General features: G+C 49.0%; 1 protein-coding gene across 1 annotated transcript in view; it reads right to left on the reverse strand.

Annotated features, from left to right (window-relative positions):
* Positions 1–15,905: 15,905 nt before the first annotated feature.
* Positions 15,906–26,805, reverse strand: part of POLR3D (RNA polymerase III subunit D) — a 37,331-nt gene continuing 26,431 nt past the window's right edge. The window contains exon 9 of the mRNA XM_063931807.1: positions 15,906–16,415. Within this exon, the coding sequence (XP_063787877.1) occupies positions 16,293–16,415 (123 nt within the window). The 3' untranslated portion in view covers positions 15,906–16,292. The remainder of the gene's footprint in view (positions 16,416–26,805) is intronic.

Here is a 26,805-nt window from a genome sequence, read left to right on the forward strand (position 1 = left end):
TGCAGAGTGGTGTGGAACTGGCTGAGGTGCAATGCTCTGCAGTTCTACCCAAGTTTGCAGTCCTCTGGCAAGAAGGGTGTGGTCCACACCAAGTTTTACTAACCCATTTATTACATGTTACACTTTAGTCATGGCGGGACCAGGTTCTCCCAAATACATTTCTCTGACGTCCTAGTGGATGCTGGGAACTCCGTAAGGACCATGGGGAATAGCGGCTCCGCAGGAGACTGGGCACAAAAGTAAAAGCTTTAGGACTACCTGGTGTGCACTGGCTCCTCCCCCCATGACCCTCCTCCAAGCCTCAGTTAGATTTTTGTGCCCGAACGAGAAGGGTGCACACTAGGTGGCTCTCCTGAGCTGCTTAGTGAAAAAGTTAAAGTTAGGTTTTTTATTTTCAGTGAGTCCTGCTGGCAACAGGCTCACTGCATCGAGGGACTAAGGGGAGAAGAAGCGAACTCACCTGCGTGCAGAGTGGATTGGGCTTCTTAGGCTACTGGACATTAGCTCCAGAGGGATCGATCACAGGCCCAGCCATGGATGGGTCCCAGAGCCGCGCCGCCGGCCCCCTTACAGAGCCAGAAGACAGAAGGTCCGGAAAATCGGCGGCAGAAGACGTCCTGTCTTCAACAAGGTAGCGCACAGCACTGCAGCTGTGCGCCATTGCTCTCAGCACACTTCACACTCCGGTCACTGAGGGTGCAGGGCGCTGGGGGGGGCGCCCTGAGACGCAATAAAAACACCTTGGATGGCAAAAAATGCATCACATATAGCTCCTGGGCTATATGGATGAATTTAACCCCTGCCAGAATACACAGAAAAACGGGAGATAAGGCCGCCGAAAAGGGGGCGGAGCCTATCTCCTCAGCACACTGGCGCCATTTTCCCTCACAGCTCCGTTGGAGGGAAGCTCCCTGGCTCTCCCCTGCAGTCACTACACTACAGAAAGGGTTAAAAAAGAGAGGGGGGGCACTAATTACGCGCAGTATTAAAAATACAGCAGCTATAAGGGGAAAAACACTTCTATAAGGTTATCCCTGTATATATATAGCGCTCTGGTGTGTGCTGGCAAACTCTCCCTCTGTCTCCCCAAAGGGCTAGTGGGGTCCTGTCCTCTATCAGAGCATTCCCTGTGTGTGTGCTGTGTGTCGGTACGTTTGTGTCGACTTGTATGAGGAGAAAAATGATGTGGAGACGGAGCAGATTGCCTGTAATAGTGATGTCACCCCCTAGGGGGTCGACACCTGAGTGGATGAACTGTTGGAAGGAATTACATGACAGTGTCAGCTCTGTATAAAAGACAGTGGTTGACATGAGACAGCCGGCTACTCAGCTTGTGCCTGTCCAGACGTCTCATAGGCCGTCAGGGGCTCTAAAGCGCCCGTTACCTCAGATGGCAGATATAGACGCCGACACGGATACTGACTCCAGTGTCGACGGTGAAGAGACAAATGTGACTTCCAGTAGGGCCACACGTTACATGATTGAGGCAATGAAAAATGTTTTACACATTTCTGATAATACGAGTACCACCAAAAAAGGGGTATTATGTTCGGTGAGGAAAAACTACCTGTAGTTTTCCTGAATCTGAGAAATTAAATGAGGTGTGTGATGATGCGTGGGTTTCCCCCGATAACAACTGATACTTTCTAAAATGTTATTGGCATTATATCCTTTCCCGCCAGAGGTTAGGGTGCGTTGGGAAACACCCCCTAGGGTGGATAAAGCGCTCACACGCTTTTAAGAACAAGGGCTCTACCCTCTCCTGAGATGGCCGCCCTTAAGGATCCTGCTGATAGAAAGCAGGAGGGTATCCTAAAATGTATTTACACACATACTGGTGTTATACTGCGACCAGCAATCGCCTCAGCCTGGATGTGCAGTGCTGGGTTGGCGTGGTCGGATTCCCTGACTGGAAATATTGATACCCAAGATAGGGACAGTATATTATTGCCTATAGAGCATTTAAAAGATGCATTTCTATATATGCGTGATGCACAGCGGAATATTTGCCGACTGGCGTCTAAGTGCGTTGTCCATTTCTGCCAGTAGAGGGTTATGGACACGACAGTGGTCAGGTGATGCGGATTCCAAACGGCATTTGGAAGTATTACCTTATTAAGGGGAGGAGTTATTTGGGGTCGGTCTTTCAGACCTGGTGGCCACGGCAACAGCTGGGAAATCCACGTTTGTACCCCAGGTCGCCTCTCAACATAAAAAGACGCCGTATTATCAGGCGCAGTCCTTTCGTGGGCAAGCGGGCAAAAGGTTCCTCTTTTCTGCCCCGTGACAGAGGGAGAGGAAAATAGGCTGCAGAAATCAGCCAGTTCCCAGGAACAGAAGCCCTCTCCCGCCTCTGCCAAGCCCTCAGTATGACGCTGGGGCTTTACAAGCAGAATCAGGCACGGTGGGGGCCCGTCTCAATGAATTTCAGCGCGCAGTGGGCTCACTCGCAAGTAGACCCCTGGATCCTTCAGGTGATATCTCAGGGGTACAAATTGGAATTCGAGACGTCTCCCCCTCGCCGTTTTCCTAAAGTCGGCTTTACCGACGTCTCCCTCTGACAGGGAGGCAGTTTTGGAAGCCATTCACAAGCTGTATTCCCAGCAGGTGATAATCAAGGTACCCCTCCTGCAACAGGGAACGGGCTATTATTCCACACTGTTGTGGTACAGAAGCCGGACGGCTCGGTGAGACCGATTCTAAATCTAAAATCTTTGAACACTTACATACGGAGGTTCAAATTCAAGTTGGAGTCACTCAGAGCAGTGATTGCGAACCTGGAAGAAGGGGACTACATGATGTCTCGGGACATCAAGGATGCTTACCTTCATGTCCCAATTTACCCTTCTCACCAAGGGTACCTCAGGTTTGTGGTACAGAACTGTCACTATCAGTTTCAGACGCTGCCGTTTGGATGGTCCACGGCACCCCGGGTCTTTACCAAGGTAACGGCCGAAATGATGATACTCCTTCGAAGGAAGGGAGTTTTAGTTATCCCTTACTTGGACGATCTCCTGATAAGGGTAAGATCCAGAGAACAGTTGGAGGTCGGTGTAGCACTATCGCAGGTAGTGTTGCGGCAGCACGGTTGGATTCTCAATATTCCAAAATCGCAGCTGGTTCCGACGACTCGTCTTCTGTTCCTAGGGATGATCCTGGACACAGTCCAGAAAAAGGTGTTTCTCCCGGAGGAGAAAGCCAGGGAGTTATCCGAGCTAGTCAGGAACCTCCTAAAACCGAGCCAAGTCTCAGTGCATCAATGCACAAGGGTTCTGGAAAAAATGGTGGCTTCCTACGAAGCAATCCCATTCGGCAGATTCCACGCAAGAACTTTCCAGTGGGACCTGCTGGACAAATGGTCCGGGTCGCATCTTCAGATGCATCAGCGGATAACCCTGTCACCAAGGACAAGGGTGTCCCTCCTGTGGTGGTTGCAGAGTGCTCATCTTCTAGAGGGCCGCAGATTCGGCATTCAGGACTGGGGAGCAGTCACACAGGGAAGGAATTTCCAGGGCTTTTGGTCAAGCCTGGAGACATCACTTCACATAAATATCCTGAAGCTAAGGGCCATTTACAATGCTCTAAGCTTAGCAAGACCTCTGCTTCAAGGTCAGCCGGTGTTGATCCAGTCGGACAACATCACGGCAGTCACCCACGTAAACAGACAGGGTGGCACAAGAAGCAGGAGGGCAATGGCAGAAGCTGCAAGGATTCTTCGCTGGGCGGAAAATCATGTGATAGCACTGTCAGCAGTGTTCATTCCGGGAATGGACAACTGGGAAGCAGACTTCCTCAGCAGATCAGGCAATAGCTGTAGATGCTCTGGTAACACCGTGGGTGTACCGGTCAGTGTATGTGTTCCATCCTCTGCCTCTCATACACAAGGTACTGAGAATTATAAGATGGAGAGGAGTAAGCACTATATTTGTGACTCCGGATTGGCCAAGAAGGACTTGGTAACCAGAACTTCAAGAGATGCTCACGGAGGATCCGTGGCCTCTACCTCTAAGAAGGGACCTGCTCCAGCAAGGACCCTGTCTGTTCCAAGACTTACCGCGGCTGCGTTTGACGGCATGGCGGTTGAACGCCGGATCCTGAAGGAAAAAGGCATTCCGGATGAAGTCATCCCTATCCTGATCAAAGCCAGGAAGGATGTAACCGCAAAACATTATCACCGCATTTGGCGAAAATATGTTGCGTGGTGCGAGGCCAGTAAGGCCGACGGAGGAATTTCAACTGGGTCGATTCCTACATTTCCTGCAAACAGGAGTGTCTATGGGCCTGAAATTGGGGTCCATTAAGGTTCAAATTTCGGCCCTGTCAATTTTCTTCCAAAAAGAACTAGCTTCAGTCCCTGAAGTTCAGACGTTTGTAAAAGGGGTACTGTATATACAGCCTCCTTTTGTGCCTCCAGTGGCACTTTAAGATCTCAATGTAGTTTTTGGGTTCCAAAAGTCACATTGGTTTGAACCACTTAAATCTGTGGAGTTAAAATATCTCACATGGAAGGTGGTCATGCTGTTGGCCCTGGCCTGGGCCAGGCGCGTGTCAGAATTGGCAGCTTTATCCTGTAAAAGCCCTTTTCTCTATCGTCCTAGTGGATGCTGGGGTTCCTGAAAAGACCATGGGGGAAAGCGGCTCCGCAGGAGACAGGGCACAAAAGTAAAGCTTTCCGATCAGGTGGTGTGCACTGGCTCCTCCCCCTATGACCCTCCTCCAAGCCGGTTAGATTTTTGTGCCCGGCCGAGAAGGGTGCAATCTAGGTGGCTCTCCTAAAGAGCTGCTTAGAAAAGTTTAGCTTAGGTTTTTTATTTTACAGTGAGTCCTGCTGGCAACAGGATCACTGCAACGAGGGACTTAGGGGAGAAGAAGTGAACTCACCTGCGTGCAGGATGGATTGGCTTCTTGGCTACTGGACATCAGCTCCAGAGGGACGATCACAGGTACAGCCTGGATGGTCACCGGAGCCTTGCCGCCGGCCCCCTTGCAGATGCTGAAATATGAAGAGGTCCAGAATCGGCGGCAGAAGACTCCTCAGTCTTCTAAAGGTAGCGCACAGCACTGCAGCTGTGCGCCATTTTCCTCTCAGCACACTTCACACGGCAGTCACTGAGGGTGCAGGGCGCTGGGAGGGGGGCGCCCTGGGAGGCAAATGAAAACCTATTTTGGCTAAAAATACCTCACATATAGCCTCCGGAGGCTATATGGAGATATTTAACCCCTGCCAGAATCCGTTAAGAGCGGGAGACGAGGCCGCCGAAAAAGGGGCGGGGCCTATCTCCTCAGCACACAGCGCCATTTTCCCTCACAGAAAGGCTGGAGGGAAGGCTCCCAGGCTCTCCCCTGCACTGCACTACAGAAACAGGGTTAAAACAGAGAGGGGGGGCACTAATTTGGCGTTAGAAATATATAAAAAAGATGCTATAAGGGAAAACACTTATATAAGGTTGTCCCTATATAATTATAGCGTTTTTGGTGTGTGCTGGCAAACTCTCCCTCTGTCTCTCCAAAGGGCTAGTGGGTCCTGTCCTCTATCAGAGCATTCCCTGTGTGTGTGCTGTGTGTCGGTACGTGTGTGTCGACATGTAGGAGGACGATGTTGGTGAGGAGGCGGAGCAATTGCCTGTAATGGTGATGTCACTCTCTAGGGAGTCGACACCGGAATGGATGGCTTATTTAGGGAATTACGTGATAATGTCAACACGCTGCAAGGTCGGTTGACGACATGAGACGGCCGACAAACAATTAGTACCGGTCCAGACGTCTCAAAAACACCGTCAGGGGTTTTAAAACGCCCGTTTACTTTAGTCGGTCGACACAGACAGGGACACTAGAATCCAGTGTCGACGGTGAATAAACAAACGTATTCCTTATTAGGGCCACACGTTAAAGGCAATGAAGGAGGTGTTACATATTTCTGATACTACAAGTACCACAAAAGAGGGTATTATGTAGGATGTGAAAAAACTACCATAGTTTTTCCTGAATCAGATAAATTAAATAAAGTGTGTGATGATGCGTGGGTTCCCCCCGATAGAAAATTATGGGCGGTATACCCTTTCCCGCCAGAAGTTAGGGCGCGTTGGGAAACACCCCTTAGGGTGGATAAGGCGCTCACACGCTTATCAAAACAAGTGGCGGTACCGTCTATAGATAGGGCCGTCCTCAAGGACCAGCTGACAGGAGGCTGGAAAATATCATAAAAAGTATATACACACATACTGGTGTTATACTGCAACCAGCGATCGCCTCAGCCTGGATGTGCAGAGCTGGGGTGGCTTGGTCGGATTCCCTGACTAAAAATATTGATACCCTTGACAGGGACAGTATTTTATTGACTATAGAGCATTTAAAGGATGCATTTCTATATATGCGAGATGCACAGAGGGATATTTGCACTCTGGCAGCAAGAGTAAATGCGATGTCCATAACTGCCAGAAGATGTTATGGACACGACAGGGGTCAGGTGATGCAGATTCCAAACGGCACAAAGGTGTATTGCCGTATAAAGGAAGAGGAGTTATTTGGGGTCGGTCCATCGGACCTGGTGGCCACGGCAACTGCTGGAAAATCCACCGTTTTTACCCTAAGTCACATCTCTGCAGAAAAAGACACCGTCTTTTCAGCCTCAGTCCTTTCGTCCCTATAAGATCATATCTGCCCAGGGATAGAGGAAAGGGAAGAAGACTGCAGCAGGCAGCCCATTCCCAGGAACAGAAGCGTTCCACCGCTTCTGACAAGTTCTCAGCATGGCGCTGAGACCGTACAGGACCCCTGGATCCTACAAGTAGTATCCCAGGGGTACAGATTGGAATGTCGAGACGTTTCCCCTTCGCAGGCTCCTGAAGTCTGCTTTACCAAGGTCTCCCTCCGACAAGGAGGCAGTATGGGAAAAAATTCACAAGCTGTATTCCCAGCAGGTGATAATTAAATTACCCCTCCTACTACAAGAAAAGGGGTATTATTCCACACTATATTGTGGTACTGAAGCCAGAAGGCTAGGTGAGACTTATTCTAAATCTAAAAAAAATTTTGAACACTTACAAAGGTTCAAATCAAGATGGAGTCACTCAGAGCAGTGATAACGAACAGGAAGAAGGGGACTATATATAGTGTCCCGGGACATCAGGGATGCTTACCTCTATGTCCCAAATTTGCCCTTCTCACTAAGGGTACCTCAGGTTCGTGGTGCAGAACTGTCACTATCAGTTTCAGACGCTGCCGTTTGGATTGTCCACGGCACCCCGGGTCTTTACTAAGGTAATGGCCGAAATGATGATTCTTCTTCGAAGAAAAGGCGTCTTAATTATCCCTTACTTGGACGATCTCCTGATAAGGGCATAGTCCAGGGAACAGTTGGAGGTAGGAGTAGCACTATCTCGGATACTGCTACAACAGCACGGGTGGATTCTAAATATTCCAAAATCGCAGCTGATCCCGACGACACGTCTGCTGTGCCTAGGGATGATTCTGGACACAGTCCAGAAAAAGGTGTTTCTCCCGAAAGAGAAAGCCAGGGAGTTATCCGAGCTAGTCAGGAACCTCCTAAAAACAGTGCATCATTGCACAAGGGTCCTGGTAGAAAATGGTGGCTTCCTACGAAGCAATTCCATTCGGCAGATTTCACGCAAGAACTTTTCAGTGGGATCTGCTGGACAAATGGTCCGGATCGCATCTTCAGATGCATCAGCGGATAACCCTATATCCAAGGACAAGGGTGTCTCTCCTGTGGTGGTTATAGAGTGCTCATCTTCTAGAGGGCCGCAGATTCGGCATTCAGGATTGGATGCTGGTGACCACGGAGCTCAGCCCGAGAGGCTGGGGAGCAGTCACACAAGGAAAAAATTTCCAGGGAGTGTGATCAAGTCTGGAGACTTTTCTCCACATAAATATACTGGAGCTAAGGGTAAATTTATAATGCTCTAAGCTTAGCAAGACCTCTGCTTCAAGGTCAGCCGGTATTGATCCAGTGGGAAAAACATCACGGCAGTCGCCCACGTAAACAGACAGGGCGACACAAGAAGCAGGAGGGCAATGGCAAAAACTGCAAGGACTTTTCGCTGGGCGGAAAATCATGTGATAGCACTGTCAGCAGTGTTTCATCCCGGGAATGGAAACTGGGAAGCAGACTTCCTCAGCAGGCACGACCTCCACCCGGGAGAGTGGAAACTTCATCGGGAAGTTTTTTCCACATGATTGTAAACCGTTGGGAAATACCAAAGGTGGACATGATGGCGTCCCGTCTGAACAAAAAACGGGACAGGTATTGCGCCAGGTCAAGAGACCCTCAGGCAATAGCTGTGGACGTTCTGGTAACACCGTGGGTGTACCAGTCGGTGTATGTGTTCCCTCCTCTGCTTCTCATACCTAAGGTGCTGAGAATTATAAGACGTAGAGGAGTAAGAACTATACTCATGGCTCCGGATTGGCCAAGAAGGACTTGGTACCCGGAACTTCAAGAGATGTTTACAGAGGTCTTATGGCCTCTGCCGCTAAGAAGGGACTTGCTTCAGCAAGTACCATGTCTGTTCCAAGACTTACCGCAGCTGCGTTTGTTGGCATGGCAGTGGAACGCCGGATCCTAAGGGAAAAAGGCATTCCGGAAGAGGTCATTCCTACCCTGGTCAAAGCCAGAAAGGAGGTGACCGCACAACATTATCACCACATGTGGCGAAAATATGTTGCGTGGTGTGAGGCCAGGAAGGCCCCACAAAGAAATTTCAACTCGGTCGATTTCTGCATTTCCTGCAAACAGGAGTGTCTATGGGCCTCAAATTGGGGTCCATTAAGGTTCAAATTTCGGCCCTGTCAATTTTCTTCCAGAAAGAATTGGCTTCAGTTCCTGAAGTCCAGAACTTTGTCAAGGGAGTATTGCATATACAACCCTCTTTTGTGCCTCCAGTGGCACTGTGGGATCTCAACGTAGTTCTGGGATTCTTCAAATCACATTGGTTTAAAACCAGTCAAATCTGTGGATTTGAAGCATCTCACATGAAAAGTGACCATGTTCTTGGCCCTGGCCTGGACCAGGCGAGTGTCAAATTGGTGGTTTTTTTCTCAAAAAAGCCCATATTTGTTTGTCCATTCGGACAGGGCAGAGCTGCGGACTCGTCCCCAGTTCTCTCCCTAAGGTGGTGTCAGTGTTTCACCTGAACCAGCTTATTGTGGTGCCTTGCACCTACTAGGGACTTGGAGGACTCCAAGTTGCTAGATGTTGTCAGGGCCCTGAAAATATAGGTTCCAGGACGGCTGGAGTCAGGAAAACTGACTTGCTGTTATCCTGTATGCACCCAACAAACTGGGTGCTCTTGCTTTTAAGCAGACTATTGCTAGTTGGATGTGTAATACAATTCAGCTTGCACATTCTGTGGCAGGCCTGCCACAGCCAAAATATGTAAATGCCCATTCCACAAGGAAGGTGGGCTCATCTTGGGCGGCTGCCCGAGAGGTCTCGGCTTTACAACTGTGCCGAGCGGTTATTTAGTCAGGGGCAAACACGTTTGTAAAATCCTACAAATTTGATACCCTGGCTAAGGAGGACCTGGAGTTCTCTCATTCGGTGCTGCAGAGTCATCCGCACTCTCCCGCCCGTTTGGGAGCTTTGGTATAATCCCCATGGTCTTTTCAGGAACCCCAGCATCCACTAGGACGATAGAGAAAATAAGAATTTACTTACCGATAATTCTATTTCTCGGAGTCCGTAGTGGATGCTGGGCGCCCATCCCAAGTGCGGATTATCTGCAATACTTGTACATAGTTACAAAAATCGGGTTATTATTGTTGTGAGCCATCTTTTCAGAGGCTCCGCTGTTATCATACTGTTAACTGGGTTTAGATCACAAGTTGTACGGTGTGATTGGTGTGGCTGGTATGAGTCTTACCCGGGATTCAAAATTCCTCCCTTATTGTGTACGCTCGTCCGGGCACAGTACCTAACTGGCTTGGAGGAGGGTCATAGGGGGAGGAGCCAGTGCACACCACCTGATCGGAAAGCTTTACTTTTGTGCCCTGTCTCCTGCGGAGCCGCTTTCCCCCATGGTCTTTTCAGGAACCCCAGCATCCACTACGGACTCCGAGAAATAGAATTATCGGTAAGTAAATTCTTATTATCTGATTTTCCATTCGGACAGGGCGGAATTGAGGACTCGTCCTCAGTTTCTCCCTAAGGTGGTTTCAGCGTTTCACCTGAACCAACCTATGGTGGTGCCTGCGGCTACTAGGGACTTGGAGGACTCCAAGTTGCTAGACGTTGTCAGGGCCCTGAAAATATATGTTTCCAGGACGGCTGGAGTCAGAAAATCTGACTCACTGTTTATCCTGTATGCACCCAACAAGCTGGGTGCTCCTGCTTCTAAGCAGACTATTGCTCGTTGGATTTGTAGTGCAATTCAGCTTGCACATTCTGTGGCAGGCCTGCCACAGCCAAAAATCTGTAAATGCCCACTCCACAAGGGAGGTGGGCTCATCTTGGGCGGCTGCCCGAGGGGTCTCGGCTTTACAACTTTGCCGAGCAGCTACTTGGTCAGGAGCAAATACGTTTGTAAAATTCTACAAATTTGATACCCTGGCTGAGGAGGACCTGGAGTTCTCTCATTTGGTGCTGCAGAGTCATCCGCACTCTCCCGCCCGTTTGGGAGCTTTGGTATAATCCCCATGGTCCTTACGGAGTTCCCAGCATCCACTAGGACGTCAGAGAAAATAAGAATTTACTTACCGATAATTCTATTTCTCGTAGTCCGTAGTGGATGCTGGGCGCCCATCCCAAGTGCGGATTGTCTGCAATACTTGTACATAGTTATTGTTAACTAAATCGGGTTATTATTGTTGTGAGCCATCTTTTCAGAGGCTCCTCTGTTATCATGCTGTTAACTGGGTTCAGATCACAGGTTGTACGGTGTGATTGGTGTGGCTGGTATGAGTCTTACCCGGGATTCAATATCCTTCCTTATTGTGTACGCTCATCCGGGCACAGTATCCTAACTGAGGCTTGGAGGAGGGTCATGGGGGGAGGAGCCAGTGCACACCAGGTAGTCCTAAAGCTTTTACTTTTGTGCCCAGTCTCCTGCGGAGCCGCTATTCCCCATGGTCCTTACGGAGTTCCCAGCATCCACTACGGACTACGAGAAATAGAATTATCGGTAAGTAAATTCTTATTTTTATCTTACGTCCTAGAGGATGCTGGGGTCCACATTAGTACCATGGGGTATAGATGGGTCCACATTAGTACCATGGGGTATAGATGGGTCCACTAGGAGCCACTAGCACTTTAAGAGTTTGAGTGTGGGCTGGCTCCTCCCTCTATGCCCCTCCCACCAGACTAAGTTTAGAAAATGTGCCGGTCACAGAAGGGGAGCTCTCCAGAGTTTCTCTAGTAAAGTTATTTTTTAGAGTTTATTATTTTACAGGGATGCTGCTGGCAACAGCCTCCCTGCTTCGCGGGACTAAGGGGGGGAAATAGTGTCCGCCCTGCGGGGTCTGAGCCACTATCTCCGCTGACAGGACACTGAGCTCCTGAGGGGATTGAACGTTCCCCACCACACGGGATCGCACCCCATCACAGAGCCAGAACATCAGAAGGGGAAAGATATGGCGGCACAAGGGTAGGAGCGCAGCGCTGAGCTACTGCGCTCCGGTAAGGCTCAGCGGCACACAGTGTTGGCGCTATGCGGGGCGTCCTGAGCCATCGTCTTAATACCATAGACTGGTTACAGACGCTAACCGGAGACTGAATCCCCAGGCTAGCGACAGAATCCACAGTACACAGACGCTAACCAGCCCCGACTAGCGACGGAATCCTCAGGCCAGTATAAAGAATTGTGCGGGAAGACGCGCTATCTTCAGGAGGGGGAGCTTTTCCTCAGAGCGGACCCAGCAGAGTTCAGCGCCATTTTCCTGCCTGCAGTTCCTGTACACAGGGAGCTGTCCCTCCAAGCAACTCCAGCTATCCTGAGCGGTGCCAGGGGGTTGTAGAAAGGGGGGGGGGGGATTGTGTCAAATTTGTGTAGTCTATTAAGGTACACAGGTGGCGCTGGTAGTTTTATTTGTTCTACCTCAGAGAGCGCTGTGTGGGGGTTGGCTCCAATCTCTGCCATACTTGGGGGTGAGGGGGAGCTATGACTGACAATTCCCTGTGTGTGTATGTGGGTGTTCAATACCTTTCATAGCCATGTCTAGGGCCTCTGTGTCATACTGCTGAAGTGGTTTCCTTTCAGGAGGAATCCATTTCATGTACACAGAAATGGAATCACGGTGCTGAGCCAGCGTCTAAATACCCTAAACTGGTCACAGTCGCTAGCCGGAGACTGAATCCCCAGACAAGCGCCTGAATCCTCAGTACACAGACGCTGGCCGGGGACTGAATCCCCCGGCTAGCAACGGAATCTTCAGGCCAGTATATAGAAGTTGCGTGGGAAGACGTGCCATCTTCGGAGGGCGGAGCTTCTTCTCAGTATGAACCCAGCAGAGTTCAGCACCATTTCTGCTGCAGGGTACACTGGGCTCCACAGGGAATGACATTGGGGTGTAGAGTAGGATCTTGATCTGAGGCACCAACAGGCTCAAAGCTTTGACTGTTCCCAGAATGCCTTATGTCCCGCCGGTGGCTCCTTGGGACTTGTCGGTGGTTTTGGAGGCGTCTCCGTTCAAGCCTCTTGAATCTGCAGACCTTAAGTGGCTTACTCTTAAGGTGTTGTTTCTGCTGACTATTGCCTCTGCTAGACGGGTGTCGGATTTGGGTGCCTTGTCTTATAGGTCACCATATCTGATTTTTCACCGTGACCAGGCAGTTTTTCGAATTCGCCTGGTTATCTACCTAAGGTGGTGTTTTCTATTCACCTTAACCAAGAGATTCCAGTCTTTGTCTCTCCAGATTTATCCTCCAAACAGCGGTCTTTGGATGTGGTACGGGCTCTCCGTATCTATGTGAAGAGAACTGCCTCCATCAGGAAGTCGGATTCTCTCTTTGTTCGGTTTGGTTTCAAACGTGGCTGGCCTGCTCACAAGCAAACCATGGCCAGATGGATTAGAATGGTGATTGCACATGCTTCTGTACAGGCTGGCCTTTCAGCTCCTGCTACCATAAAGGCCCATTGTACTCGGTCGGTTGGACCTTCTTGGGCGGCCAGCCGTGGTGTGACCCTTGAACAATTGTGCAAGGCGGCTACGTGGTCCTCAGTGAACACGTTCATAAGGTTCTATGCCTTCGATACTGGCGCTTCCAAGGATGCTTCCTTTGGACGCCGGGTTCTTGTGCCCGCTACAGTGCGTCCCCTCCCATAAGGAACTGCATTAGGACATCTCCGATGTTATTCCCTGTGGAATACCAGTGTACCCCGCTGCAGAAAAGGAGATTTATGGTAAGAACTTACCCTTGTTAAATCTTTCTGCGAGGTACACTGGATTCCACATGGCGCCCACCCTGACGCACTTAGCTTCTTTGGATTGGTATGGCATTAGCCACTGATACCTTCTCCTGTCGTGAGAATGTGGTGTCTGTGGCTACTAACTATTGTTGTCTCTTTTACCTGCTACTGCATTGGACTGGTAAACAAAACTGAGCTCCTGTGTTATAGAGGAATCGGCACTGAGCATCTTGGGAACAGTCAAAGCTTTTAGCCTGTTGGTGCCTCAGATCAAGATCCTACTCTACACCCCGATGTTATTCCCTGTGGAATACAGTGTACCTCAGAGAAAGATTTAACAAGGGTAAGTTCTTACCATAGATCTCCTTTTGCCTACATTGTGAATTTCCTAGAAGAAAGTGGGCAGGACCAGGACAAGAGTGTCATTAGGCCCCACCCCCTCATTGGAAAAATGCTGGAACAGAATTGTATTTGCTAATGGGTGGGGCTAAAATGACATAATTAGCATATAATCACTTCATTAGGCCCTTCCCTCTCCAGAGATCGCAGTTCTCTGTATTTATCCCACCGTTCTGCCCTCTGCACTAGGAAGAATCTGAGAGTAGTGACCATGCTTCCTGGGCTGCGGGGGACCCGAAAACGCCAGGACAGTAGGCAAGTATGATTTTTATTTTACTAACAAATTTGTACTTTTGTCAGGCTGCAGACAATTAATTAGACCTCATGATATAACTAGTCACCTGCAAAGGGATGGGTTTAATGTACATGCCTATTCATTTACGACCTAATTCAGTAAGGATCATTAAATTGCAAAAACGTATATCGTCCGATTATTGGTAGACTGTGCATGCAATGCGAACGCAATGTGCGTGCACAAAGATCAAAGTACGATTACTCTGCAATCGCAGGCCCTGTGAAAATGAAGCATCAAAATTATTGACAGGAAGTGACCGTTTGTGGGAGGCAACATGGCATTTGGGGGGGTGGTTGGCAAAATGCAGGTGCGTCATGGCTGTTTTAGGGGCGTGTATCTGACGTCAGCTGTGATCGCTGCAATTAAAAACATGGCACCCGCTGCAACTGTAATTGCAATATTTTGAGTAGGTATGGGTCAACAGCACCTGTCGATGGTGTTCGATTTCTGCTGCTTATGCAAACTTGCGAATAAGGCGGTGGGTGTCTTTTTCCTTTCTGGGCAGCTCTTCACATGCGATTATTATCTGCATTTGAGACCATCACTATTTTCAGTCTGAATAGCAATCCTTATGAATTAGGCCCTTAGTCCCAAAATCACTGAAATAAATTATAAATCTGGGTACACACTGACGCAATCTGTACCCAACCAACGAGTGGCACTTGATATGCTGGCTGTCAGGATCCCGGCGCTCAGCATACTGGCGCCAGAATCCGGACACCTGGCATACTGACAACTATTTTCCCTCTTGGGGTGTCCAAGACAACCCTGGAAGAATAAATAGCGTAGTGCGCCACCGTGGCCTCAGCGTGGCGAGCACAATGAGCCCACAAGGGGTTCTTTTGCGCTCGCCCCGCTGCTAGCATACCGCAGTAGACCCCAACCTACAAATCGGAACCTGTGTACACTTTGAGCGATGTTAATGAAGGACGGAATGATCATTGTCCCATCCTTCAGCATGCATGTTGTCGCTAGCAGTACTTCAAACTTGACGTCACTAGCAACCACGGGCACCCGCATATCGGTCACACACTTTGCCTGATAAGTGGTGATGTGAGTGATCTGTCGGTTCAATACGCCAGACTAGACATATCATCGCTCAGTGTGTACCCAGCTTTAAACTCATCAGTTTCCTACTAGATCTATGGCTTGATGAAGAAACATCCTCTACAAAACTTGTGGGACTGCTAGCAATCTTGATGAGTGGGACTTTCTAGATTACATCTATTGGAAACTGTCTCGGGTTTATTTAGCATTATGGAGTTGCTGCATATTCCTCAAAAACACCTGTTTTTGGGGGATATCAGCAAATATTAAGTATCCCCAATAAATAACAAGGAGGAACGGCTGCAGATATCTATATTTACTGCAGCCCCTCCATTTCCTACAGCAGTCACGGCACCTGTACGTTTCTATGGGGCATGTAATGCTGTCAGATTTACCAAGCTCGCATTCTGGGGTTTGGTGGCTCCCAGATAATGCTATCTGACGATGGTGTTGTGCTGCTCTAGCCTATGACCTACACTTCACAAAATTAGCCACTAGAGGGTTCCTCCAGAAACCTCCCCAGCAATGGCTAACACACCAAACATATCACAGGGATGGACTCCTTTCTGAGCCCCTGTTCCAGCACGTGAAGATTGATATATGCCAGCAGTATAATCGCATGCAATTTTGGGTGCTCATATCATGCCCAAATCACTTTGCACATGTGATTATTGATAAATGGGACCCTCAGTGTACTCATGAATTAGAGGCAGCCCACAATGACAGCCTCCACGATGTCTGTTCTATGAAAATACAGATGAATTTGTAACGGTGCAATCTGATATAAATACAACAGCTCAAAGTGAGGTAATATTGGATCACATTGTGTCCAGTTTAATTAAATAAAAGACCTGATGTGTCCTAACAATGTTTCATTGTTTCATTTCAGTCAGCACCCCCCGTTTGTGATTTGTAAAGTAAACCTGAATTTCACTGTACATTATGCACACGCACGTAACAAACAAATTCTCTCCAACATCATCCGCTACGTTCAATGAGCAAAAATCATGGAGATGATGATCCAATAACATGGCCAGAAGAATAAACATCCAAGGGCATCTGCACAGGAAACAAACTGTAACATCACACCCTAGGGCACACCATCCACTTGCCACGAGAACATTTTCCAGTGATACTATATTAACAAGAGAGGACATAATCAGCTGTTCACGAAGTTGTATGAAGGTATTTCAGCGCTGCCGTCCCTCAAGTAGAGACTCAAAGTCTGGCGAGCAGACAAGTTTATGTTGAACATGTCCCAGGACCATCATTTCTCCTCGCCGGGCTTCCCCAACACTGACCGACACCAGTTCCTGAGAGACAGTAAAAGACATTACATATACCGTTTATATGTGCATAATATAATATTTAAAAAAAAAAAAAAAATTTAACCTATATTAAATAAAAATGTAAGGGGGGGGGAAAAAAAAAAAAAAGGAGATTTATGGTAGCCTTACCATTGTTAAATCTCTTTCTGCGAGGTGCATTGGTTCCACAGGGAAACATCGGGGTGTAGAGATGGATCTTGATCCAGGCACCAACAGGCTAAAGTTTTAGACTGTCCCAGAATGCATTGGGGTCTTCTCTATAACACCACCTCCAGGCACTGGAGCAAAGTTTCGTTAACCACTCCAATGCAGGAGCGGTATAAGAGAAAGCATATGTTAGTCACATAGAACCACATTCTCACGACAGGGGAAGGGACCAGCGGCTAATGCCATACAAACCCATAGAAGCTAGGTGCGTCAGGGCGGGCGCCCTGTGGAACCAATGTACCTAGCAGAAAGAAATTTAACAATGGTAAGTCTACCATAAATCTCCTTTTCTGCAGCGGGGTACATTGGTTTCCACAGGCAAACATCGGGGATGTCCTAAAGCAGTTCCTCATGGGAGGGGACATGCCGTAGCGGGTATAAGAACCCGGCGTCCAAAGGAAGAACCCGGCGTCCAATCCTGGGAGGCGGAAGTATCGAAGGCATAGAACCTAATGAACGTGTTCACTGAGGACCACGTAGCCGCCTTGCACAATTGATCAGGGGTGCGCCTCGGCGGGCCACCCAAAAATGTCCAACAGGCCGAGTAGAATGGGCTTTAATAGCAGCAGGAGCTAGGAGTCCAGCCTGCATATAGGCTTGTGTAATCACGATTCTAATCCATCTGGCCCAGGTTTGCTTATTCGCAGGCCAGCCACGTTTGTGAAAACCAAGAGTAAAAAAACTGAATCTGACCTCCTGATAGAGGCAGTCCTCTCCACGTATGTACGGAGAGCCCGTACCACATCCAAATACCGCTCTTTGGAGGGTAAACCAGAAGAGAGGAAGGCCGGAACCACAATCTCTTGGTTAAGGTGAAAAGATGACACCACCTTAGGTAAATAGCCAGGGCGAGTTCTGAGAACTGCCCAGTCACTGTGAAATATCAGGAAGGGTGCACGACAAGACAAAACGCCTAGGTCTGACACCTTCCTAGCAGAGGCAACAGCTAGTACGAACAGCACCTTGGCCGTGAGCAATTTAAGGTCCATTGACTCAAGAGGTTCAAATGGAGACTCTTGCAAGGCATTCAGGACAACAGACAGATCCCATGGAGCCACAGGGAGCCTGAATCCGTAAAACACCCTGAGTGAAAATATGAACGTCAGGAATAGACGCAATTTTCCTCTGAAACCACACAGACAAGGCAGAAATATGAACCTTGAGGGAGACCAGACGAAGGCCTAAGTCCAGGCCTTGTTGCAGAAAAGCCATTAGTCTGGAAGTTCTGAATTTGTATGCATCGTAATTCTTAGTAGCACACCAGGTAAAGTAAGAATTCCAGACCCTGTAATATATCCTTGCAAATGCCGGTTTTCGGGCCTTCAGCATAGTTTAGATAACCGCCACGGAGAACCTTTTGGCCCTCAGGAGTGATGCTTCAAGAACCACGCCGTCAAAGCCAGTCTGGCCAGGTCCGGGTAGACACAAGGGCCCTGAACGAGGTGGTCTGGGCGTTGAGGAAGTAGAAGAGGACACTCTATGGACAGACCCTGCAGGTCTGAAAACCAATGCCGTCTGGGCCAAGCTGGAGCGACTAGAAGTAGTATTTCTCCTTGTTTGAACTTCCGTAGTACCCTGTGCAGGAGTGACACTGGAGGGAGCCACGTAGGGCATCTGAAAAGTCCATGGAATTGCCAGTGCGTCTACGAACGCTGCTTGGGGATCCCCGGATCTTGATCCGAAAACCGGAACGTTGTGACTGTTTCGAGACGCCATCAGTTCTGGTAGGCCCCACTTGTTCACTAGGAGTTGAAAGACTTCCTGATCTAGACTCCATTCTCCGGCGTGCACATTCTGACGACTGAGGAAATCACCGTCCAAGTTGAGGACTCCCGGAATGAACACTGCCGATATAGCTGGCAGATGACATTCCGCCCAACTAAAATGTTATGACCCATCCATCATTGCGATGCGGCTTCAAGTACCGCCTTGATGGTTTACGTACACCACCGTGGTAGGCCTGTTCTGTATCAGAGGCAGGGCGAGAGACAAAGTATTGAACACTACCCGAAATTCCAGAATGTTTATCGGGAGGAGTGATTCCTCCATTGTCCACCTACCATGGAAAGAGTGTTGCTCCGACCCCTCAGACTGGCGTCCATAGTCAGTAAAACCCAGTTGGGGATCCAGAAGGGATGGCCCCTGCTCAACTGCTGGTCCTGTAGCCACCAGGTCAGCGACAGACGAACCTCCGGAGTTAAGGAGTCCGTAGAGGATGCTGGGGACCACATCAAGACCATGGGGTAAAGACGGGATCCGCAGGAGACATGGGCACTCTTAAGACTTTTCATTGGGTGCGAACTGGCTCCTCCCTCTATGCCCCTCCTCCAGACCTTAGTTATAGGAACTGTGCCCAGGGAGACTGACATTTCGAGGAAAGGACCTACTTTAATACTAGTGGTGTGATACATACCAACTCACACCCTCAACCATGCCGCACACATGGCATTCAACATAACACATGCCAACAGGCATGAAACAATTGCAGCAACATGCTGAACCTAAGATAACACAACTTGTGTAACCCGAATAACTAAACTGCAGGTAAAGTACGCACTGGGACGGGCGCCCAGCATCCTCTACGGACTAGGAGAAAAGGATTTACCGGTAGGTATCAAAATCCTATTTTCTCATACGTCCTAGAGGATGCTGGGGACCACATCAAGACCATGGGGTTTATACCAAAGCTCCAGTGCGGGCGGGAGAGTGCGGATGACCCTGCAGCACCGATTGACCAAACTTTAGGTCTTCATCGGCCAAGGTGTCAAACTTGTAGAACTTAGCAAATGTGTTTGACCCCGACCAAGTAGCTGCTCGGCACAGTTGTAATGCCGAGACCCCCCGGGCAGCCGCCCAGGATGAGCCCACCTTCCTAGTGGAATGGGCCTTCACAGACGTCGGTAACGGCAATCCAGCCGTAGTATGAGCTTGCTGAATCGTATTTCTGATCCACCGTGCAATAGTCTGCTTGGAAGCAGGACACCCAATTTTGTTGTGAGCATACAGGACAAACAGGGCCTCTGTTTTCCGTATACGAGCCGTTCTAGCAACATAGATTTTCAAAGCTCTAACCACATCTAGAGATTTTGATTCAGTGAATGTGTCAGTAACTACTGGCACTACAATAGGTTGGTTTATGTGAAAAGATGAAACCACCTTAGGAAGAAAATGTTGTCGAGTTCTCAACTCTGCCCTATCATGGAAGATCAGGTAAGGGCTCTTGTGAGACAAGGCCCCCAATTCAGGCACCCGTCTTGCAGATGCCAAAGCCAAAAGCATCACCACTTTCCAAGTGAGAAACTTCATCTCTATCTTTTGTAGAGGCTCAAACCAATCCGATTGAAGGAACTGCAATACCACGTTAAGGTCCCATGGTGCCACTGGAGGCACGAATGGAGGCTGGATGTGCAGAACCCCTTTCACGAAGGTCTGAACCTCTGGAAAAGAGGCCAATTGTTTTTGGAAGAACACTAACAATGCCGAAATCTGGACCTTGATTGATCCCAATCGGAGGCCTGCCTCCACACCATCCTGCAAAAAATGGAGGAAACGCCCTAAGTGAAACTCTTCCATAGGAGCTTTCTTGGATTCACACCAAGACACATTTTCTCCAAATACGGTGGTTATGTTTCGACGTTACTCCCTTTCTGGCCTGAATAAGGGTGGGGATGACTTCCTTAGGAATACTCTTCCTGGCTAGGATTCGGCGCTCAACAGCCATGCCATCAAACGTAGCCGCGGTAAGTCTTGGTACACGCACGGCCCCTGCTGCAGCAGGTCCTCGCAAGGAGGAAGAGGGTGAGGATCTTCTATGAGCAACTGCTGAAGATCTGGGTACCAAGCCCTCCTGAGCCAGTCTGGGGCAATGAAGATTGCTCGAACCCTTGTTTTTCTTATGATCCTGAGTACTTTTGGAATCAGCGGAAGTGGAGGGAAGACATACACTGACTGGAAAACCCACTGGAACACTAGCGCATCCACTGCTACTGCTTGAGGGTCTCTCGACCTGGAACAGTATCTCTGAAGCTTCTTGTTGAGGCGAGATGCCATCGTGTCTACTTGAGGAACTCCCCGAAGACTTGTCACCTCTGCGAAAACTTCTTGGTGGAGGCCCCACTCTCCTGGATGGAGATCGTTTCTGCTGAGGAAGTCTGCTTCCCAGAATTAATATTGCCGACAGAGCTTGTAGATGTTTTTCTGCCCAGCGGAGGATTTTTGTCGCCTCTGCCATTGCCGCTCTGCTTTTCGTTCCGCCCTGCCTGTTTATGTACGCGACTGCTGTTACACTGTCCGCCTGGATCTGCACGGGACGGTCTTGAAGAAGATGTACCGCTTGTTGAAGGCCGTTGTAAATGGCTCTTAGCTCCAGCACGTTTATGTGAAGGCAGGCTTCCTGATGTGACCAATGTCCTTGGAAGTTTTCTCCCTGAGAGACTGCTCCCCAGCCTCGGAGACTTGCATCCGTGGTTACCAGGACGCAGTCCTGAATCCCGAACCTGCGTCCCTCTAGTAGGCGAGAGCTGTGTAACCACCACAGGAGCGAAATCCTAGTTTTTGATGACAGGATTATCTTTCGGTGCATGTGTAGGTGTGACCCCGACCACTTGTCCAACAGGTCCCACTGGAATACTCTGGCATTACTCTGGCATGGAACCTGCCAAACTGTATGGCCTCATAGGCCGCCACCATCTTCCCCAACAACTGAATGCACTGATGGATCAACACACAGGATGGTTTCAGTATCTGTTTTACCATTTTCTGTATTTCCACCGCCTTTTCCAACGGCAAAAATAGTCTCTGAACTTCTGTGTCCAGAATCATCCCGAGGAAAAACAACCTTGTCGTCGGTTCCAACTGTGACTTTGGGTAATTTATGATCCACCCGTGTTGTTGGAGTATTGACAGAGAGAGTGATATGTTTTGTAACAACTGCTCCCTGGATCTCGCCTTTAGCAGGAGATCGTCCAGATAAGGAATTATATTAACTCCTTTCTGACGAAGGAGGACCATCATCTCCGCCATCACCTTGGTGAATACCCTCGGCGCTGTGGAGAGGCCAAAAGGTAACGTCTGGAATTGGTAATGGCAATCCTGAACCGCGAATCTCAGATAAGCCTGGTGAAGAGGATAAATGGGAACATGCAGGTAAGCATCCTTTATGTCCACCGACACCAAGTAGTCCCCCTCCTCCAGACTGGCAATCACCGGTCGAAGTGATTCCATCTTGAACTTGAACCTTTTCAGGTAGCAATTCAGATCCTTTAGATTTAGGATCGGTCTGACCGAGCCGTCCGGCTTCGAAACAACAAAGAGGCTTGAATAAAAAAAAAAAACGCCCTTGTTGTGACAACGGTACCAGGACTATGACCTGGTCTTGACATAATTTTTGGATTGCCGCTGTTACTGCTTCTCTTTCTGGCGGAGAAACTGGCTAGGTTGATTTGAAAAATCGGCATGGGGGAACATCTTGAAACTCCAGTTTGTATCCCTGAGATACTATCTGCAACACCCAGGGATCCAGGCCAGACAGAATCCAACCTTGGCTGAAGAGTGAGACGTGCCCCCACCAGAACGGCCTCCCGCAAGGGAGCTCCAGCGTCATGCTGAGGATTTGGCAGAAGTAGGGGTAGACTTTTCTTGGGAACCTGGAGCTGCTGTGGGCTTCTTTCCCTTTCATCTTCCCCTACCTCTCGTCTTTTTGTATTTATTGGGCTGAAAGGACTGCATTTGTGGGTGATAGGTCTTTTTTGCCGGTGCAGGCGCAGAGGGCAAAAATGTCGACTTACCTGCGGTAGCCGCCGAGACTAACGCATCCAGGCCATCGCCAAATAAGGCCTCACCTTTATATGGGAGCGCCTTCATGTTTCTTTTGGAATCTGCATCTAGCCGATACTGCCATGGTAGCGGCTTGTGAACTCAAGAGTCCAATATCCTTCATTGCTTCCAGCATGTAGGCGGCAGCGTCCTTGATATTCCCTAACTTAAGGAGTATCTCATCTTCATCAATTGTGTCAATTTCTGATGACACGCTTTCTGACCATTTTTCAATAGCGCGACTCACCCACGCACAGGCAGTAGAGGGCCTGAGCAGTGTACCACTGGTAACAAATGGATTTCAATGTCGTTTCCATTTTGCTGGCTCCTTAAGTGAAGCCGTGCCAGGTGCAGGGAGAATTACCTTCTTTGTCAACCTGGAAAGCGCACTGTCTAACACAGGGGGTGACTCCCATTTTTTCCTGTCCTCAGGCGGGAAAGGGTAAGCTATCTGAATCCTTTTGGGAATACAACATTTCTTATCAGGATGCACCCACATCCCTTCAAAAAGAGCATTTAGTTCGTGTGGAAGAGGGAACGTGACTTTGGATTTCTTTTCCATACCTAAATAAGCCTTCTCCTGAGGTACAGGAGTGGTTTCTGTAACCTCCAACACGTCCCTTATAGCCACAATCATATATTGTATACTTTTTGCCAATTTATGATCTCTCTCTCTGGAGTCACTATCGTCGACACAAGAATCAGAGTCCGTGCCGGTATCAGTGTTTACAACATTCGCAAATGGTCTCTTATGTGACCCAGAGGGGCCGCCTGCATAAGGAATAACAGCATCCTGAAAAATCACATCTTCCACAGATTTTCTCCAGCATGCAGCCTTAGATTCAGACTTATCTAATCTTCAGTTAATCAGATGCATACTGTCACGTATCTCTTTCACCCATGCAGGCTCTTGGTGTGCCGGTAGCGCCACTACATTACAACTTTGTGTCCCTAAAATGGCTTTCTCCGGGGAGGAACTCCCTGCCTCAGACATGCTTCACACGTGTACAGCACACTCACAGACACACTGGGACTTATTTGGGGACAGACCCACAGTAAAATCTGTCAGAGGGACACAGTATAGGAGCAGCCAGTTCACAATCCCAGCGCCAGTATGCTATGCCTGTGAACACAGAATGCTCACAGCCAAATAGCGTTTTTAAACAGTAATTCACACTATTAAATGCACCACAATCGCTTTGTGCCCCCCCTTAATAGCACCCTGTACTTGTCAGAAGTGGAGGAGAGGACCAGCGTGTTCTCTGCAGCCTGAGGAGAGAGAGAAAATGGCGCTGAGCAGTGTGCTGGCTGCCTGAGGAAGAAGCTCCGCCCCCGCAATGGCGCATCCTTACACTCGGTACACATTATGATATTTATACTGGCGGGGGTAGGGCTGTGCCAGCGGCATCTTATGCCCCCTTTTAGCTAGTTTGAGGTATATTTCTTGCAGCCCAGGGCGCGCGCCAAAAACCACCCCACCCTGCAGTGCCTGTGTGTGTGGGCAGCAATGGCGAGCTGCGCTCCCGCCAGCCACGCCGTACCTCAGCCATCACTTACTTGATAGAAGTTCATTCTTCTCATACTCACCTGTCTACTGACTTCTGGCTCTGCGAGGGGGGTGACGGCGTGCTGTGGGAGTGAGCATCTAGACACGGCTAGCGTTCAGTACCCTTCAGGAGCTAATGGTGTCCTGTCAGCCAGAAGCAGAGCCATGAAACTCTTGAGGAAGTTGGTTCTGCTTCTGCCCCCTCAGTCCCACGAAGCAGGGAGTCTGTTGCCAGCAGTTTTCCCTGAAAATAAAAAACCTAACATAAGTCTTTTCAGAGAAACTCAGTAGAACTCCTCAGAGTGCATCCAGTCTGCCTGGGCACATTTCTAAAACTGAGGTCTCGAGGAGGGGCATAGAGGGAGGAGCTAGTTCGCACCCAATGAAAAGTCTGAAGAGTGCCCATGTCCCCTGTGGATCCCGTCTATACCCCATGGTCTTGATGTGGTCCCCAGCATCCTCTAGGACATATGAGAAGAAGAAAAAATTATATATATATATATACACACACACACATTTATTACATACGCGGTCTGAGAACGGATGTATATATCAGAATACTCGTACAATATATTCTGCACAGGTACACTTGTTCTTAACTAACTCTATCTGAATACCGACATGTAGAATTCTTAAGTGTTTGTAAAACCACGGCGCTGATGTACAGGCGGGTTTATAAAGGAGACCTTGCCCTGCAGTCCCGGAGACCAGTCGCAGAGAGATATTCTTATAAAATGGCGCCCAGCGTCTCAGTCAGGGAGTGAGGGAGAGTGTGAGGCAGCTCCAGGGCGGGAACACCACTAGTACATGGGGCCGGGGAATGGGCTACAGGTCAAGCGCCTTCTCCCCTGCGCTGGACTTCACCACCTAGTACTATGGAGTCTTAATAAAATGGATATTAGCGTATCCGACCTGTACTCCTCTGCTCTGGTAGATATAGTGGGGTCCCTGCCCAGTGTCCAAGCCAGCGTCGCAGTCAGTCTCCTGGACTGCGATCGGAAAGCGATTTAATGGCGGGTCCCGCCAGAGGGACCCTCTTAACTCCTCCCTTCAGGAGCAGCCATGCGAACTAAGAGCGTCTGTGACCGTGTGCCTAGAGCCGAAGCGTCTCTGCTGCAAGTACCAGAGAACAGCCAGCGGGAGTATGCAGCGCCGCTGGGGAGGTGACGGAGCAGCAGCACAGAATGTCACCCTGACATGTAAGTGCTGCGTCCCTTGAAGTCTTCTGAAAAAGCTTTTCAGTGCAGCTTCCCTGTTAAGTGACCTGCTGTGCAGGATACCAACTGGAAACTGAGCTCCAGTGCCTGGAGGCGGGGTTATAGAGGAGGCCCCAATGCATCCTGGGACAGTCTAAAGCTTTCGCCTGTTGGTGCCTGGATCAAGATCTATCTCTACACTCCGATGTTTCCCTGTGGAAACCAATGTACCCCGCTGCAGAAAACAATTTTATCAATGGTTTTGAGGGGAAAAAAATAGGATTTTAATTACCTACCGGTAAATCCTTTCCTCGTAGTCCGTAGAGGATACTGGGGTCCATTTAGTACCATGGGGTATAGACTGGTCTACTAGGAGCCATGGACACTTTAAGAATTTGATAGTGTGGGCTGGCTCCTCCCTCTATGTCCCTCCTACTAGACTCAGTCTAGAAAACTGTGCCAGAGGAGACGGACATACTTTGAGAGAAGGATAGATAAGGATAGTGGTGAGATTCTAAACCAGAACACACAACAAGAGGAAAGCCAACCTAACCAAACTTGACACAGGAACAGCAACGGCTGAACCAACATTACTTAACCAAGTAACCGTGCAGGAAGAACGAAGCACTGGGCGGGCGACCAGTATCACTATGAGAAAAGGATTTACCGGTAGGTAATTAAAATCCTATTTTCTCTTACGTCCTAGAGGATACTGGGGTCCTTTTAGTACCATGGGGATGTACCAAAGTTCCCAAACCGGGTGGGAGAGTGCTGAGGTTCCTGCAGTACGGATTGACCAAACTATCGAACTTGTAAAACTTCGCAAACATGTTCGAACCTGACCAAGTAGCTGCTCAGCAGAGCTGTGAAGCCGAGACACCCCAAACAGCCGCCCAGGAAGAACCCACCGACCTAGTAGAGAGGGCCTGTACAGATTTTGGACACGGCAAACCTGCCGTGGAATAAGCATGCTGGATAGTAAGTCTGATCCAGCGTGTAATTGTCTGCTTTGAAGCAGGACACCCAATCTAATTGAGATCATAAAGAACAAACAGCGAGTCTGTCTCTCTGTGACGAGCTGTTCTTTTCACATACACCTTCAAAGCCCTCACAACATCCAAAGACTCTGAAGTAGCAGAGGTGTCAGTGACAACCGGAACCACAATAGGTTGGTTAATGTTAAAAGCGGACACCACTTTAGGAAGAAATTGCTGACGAGTTCTGAGTTCAGCTCTGTCTTCATGGAAAATTAAATAGGGACTTTTGTGAGACAAAGGTCCCAGCTCCGACACACATCTTGCTGAAGCCAAGGTCAACAGTGTGACGGTCTTTCAAGTAAGATATTTTAAGTCCACCTCCAATAACGGTTCAAAATAGTTAGGAGGAACTGCAGCACCACATTAAGATCCCAAGGTGCCGTGGGAGGCACAAAGGGAGGTTGGATGTGCAGAACACCTTTCAAGAATGTCTGGGCCTCAGGGAGAGAAGCCAATTGTTTCTGAAAGAAAATGGACAAGGCCGAAATCTGGACTTTTATGGAGCCCAGACGCAGGCCCACATCCACGCCTGCCTGCAGAAAAAGCAGGAAACGTCCCAGATGAAATTCCACCGC

This window comes from Pseudophryne corroboree, chromosome 6 (assembly GCF_028390025.1).
Source record: "Pseudophryne corroboree isolate aPseCor3 chromosome 6, aPseCor3.hap2, whole genome shotgun sequence".
NCBI classification, from domain to species: Eukaryota; Metazoa; Chordata; class Amphibia; order Anura; family Myobatrachidae; genus Pseudophryne; species Pseudophryne corroboree.